The sequence below is a fragment of the Lottia gigantea genome (assembly GCF_000327385.1).
Source record: "Lottia gigantea unplaced genomic scaffold LOTGIsca_262, whole genome shotgun sequence".
In the NCBI taxonomy this organism is placed as follows: domain Eukaryota; kingdom Metazoa; phylum Mollusca; class Gastropoda; family Lottiidae; genus Lottia; species Lottia gigantea.
In genome coordinates this window covers 22,699-23,640 of record NW_008708806.1, presented here as the reverse complement: position 1 = coordinate 23,640, position 942 = coordinate 22,699, and the positions used below count along the sequence as shown (strand labels likewise).

Here is a 942-nt window from a genome sequence, read left to right as displayed (position 1 = left end):
ATTCAAACTTAAACTTCTGAACCAATTGAAGGAAAAAAAGAGAAAATGATACGGTTATACTGAATAATCACCTTTACATATATGCTTGATTTCTTCATTTTTATTCTCCATCATAAGAATTTATATATATATATATATATATATCTTACGATTTAATCATTTATATAGTTTGAAATAAAAAGTTTATTATTATACATACTTACCCGATCGTTACGTCACACCTCTAGTATTTAAATTCATTATGGCTACTTTGATGGAAAGGAAATTGACCGTGGAAATCAAACCCCAATCACCTGTGGACATAAAATCGGAAGAAATGCTAGGTACTTCCAACAAAAGGAGGCCCCTTGCCTCCAGATCCAACTCCAAAGATAGGGATAGGGATAGCCTACTCGAAGACTACAACAACACAAGGTAGCTACTCACGAAACCTCTGAGAGTTGAGAGTAGAGAATCGAGTATCAGTATAGATCCCTCGAACTCTACTTCTAGAGGGAAATCTACTCTAAAGAAGAATAAATAGATGTCGTTTACCATTATAAATAATAAAAAAAAAACAAGTAATAGTATTAACAACAAATTTATTTATATTTATAATGATTTTTACAACTTTAAATATCTGTAGAGGTTTTCTACATAAATATCATAAAAACTATAAAACATCAGATGTGATCAGCCTGCAGGAAACAGGAATTGTCTCAGACGAGACGTCTCAATCAATGATATAGAAAACACTACTCCTTACAGACTGATTACATCCAATGGACCAAAAACTTTCGTCAACCTCAGCAAGGAGAGAGAAGTATGGGCTGCTCAAGATGACACTGACAACAGGCATGCTGTCGAGACTGCGGCCGTGACCGTAGGAACCCCAGCGCAGTTGAGAGCTCTCGAGCAGATGCTCACCCACTTCCTAGAGTGTTTACGAGCAATTGCGGACGG

The 942-nt window shown here is 36.0% G+C and overlaps 1 protein-coding gene across 1 annotated transcript in view; it reads left to right on the top strand.

The window, feature by feature from the left end:
- Positions 1-241: 241 nt before the first annotated feature.
- LOTGIDRAFT_175268 (hypothetical protein) overlaps positions 242-942 on the top strand; it is a gene marked incomplete at both ends in the record, with an annotated part of 22,321 nt that continues 21,620 nt past the window's right edge. The window contains one exon of the mRNA XM_009056130.1: positions 242-414. Within this exon, the coding sequence (XP_009054378.1) occupies positions 242-414 (173 nt within the window). The remainder of the gene's footprint in view (positions 415-942) is intronic.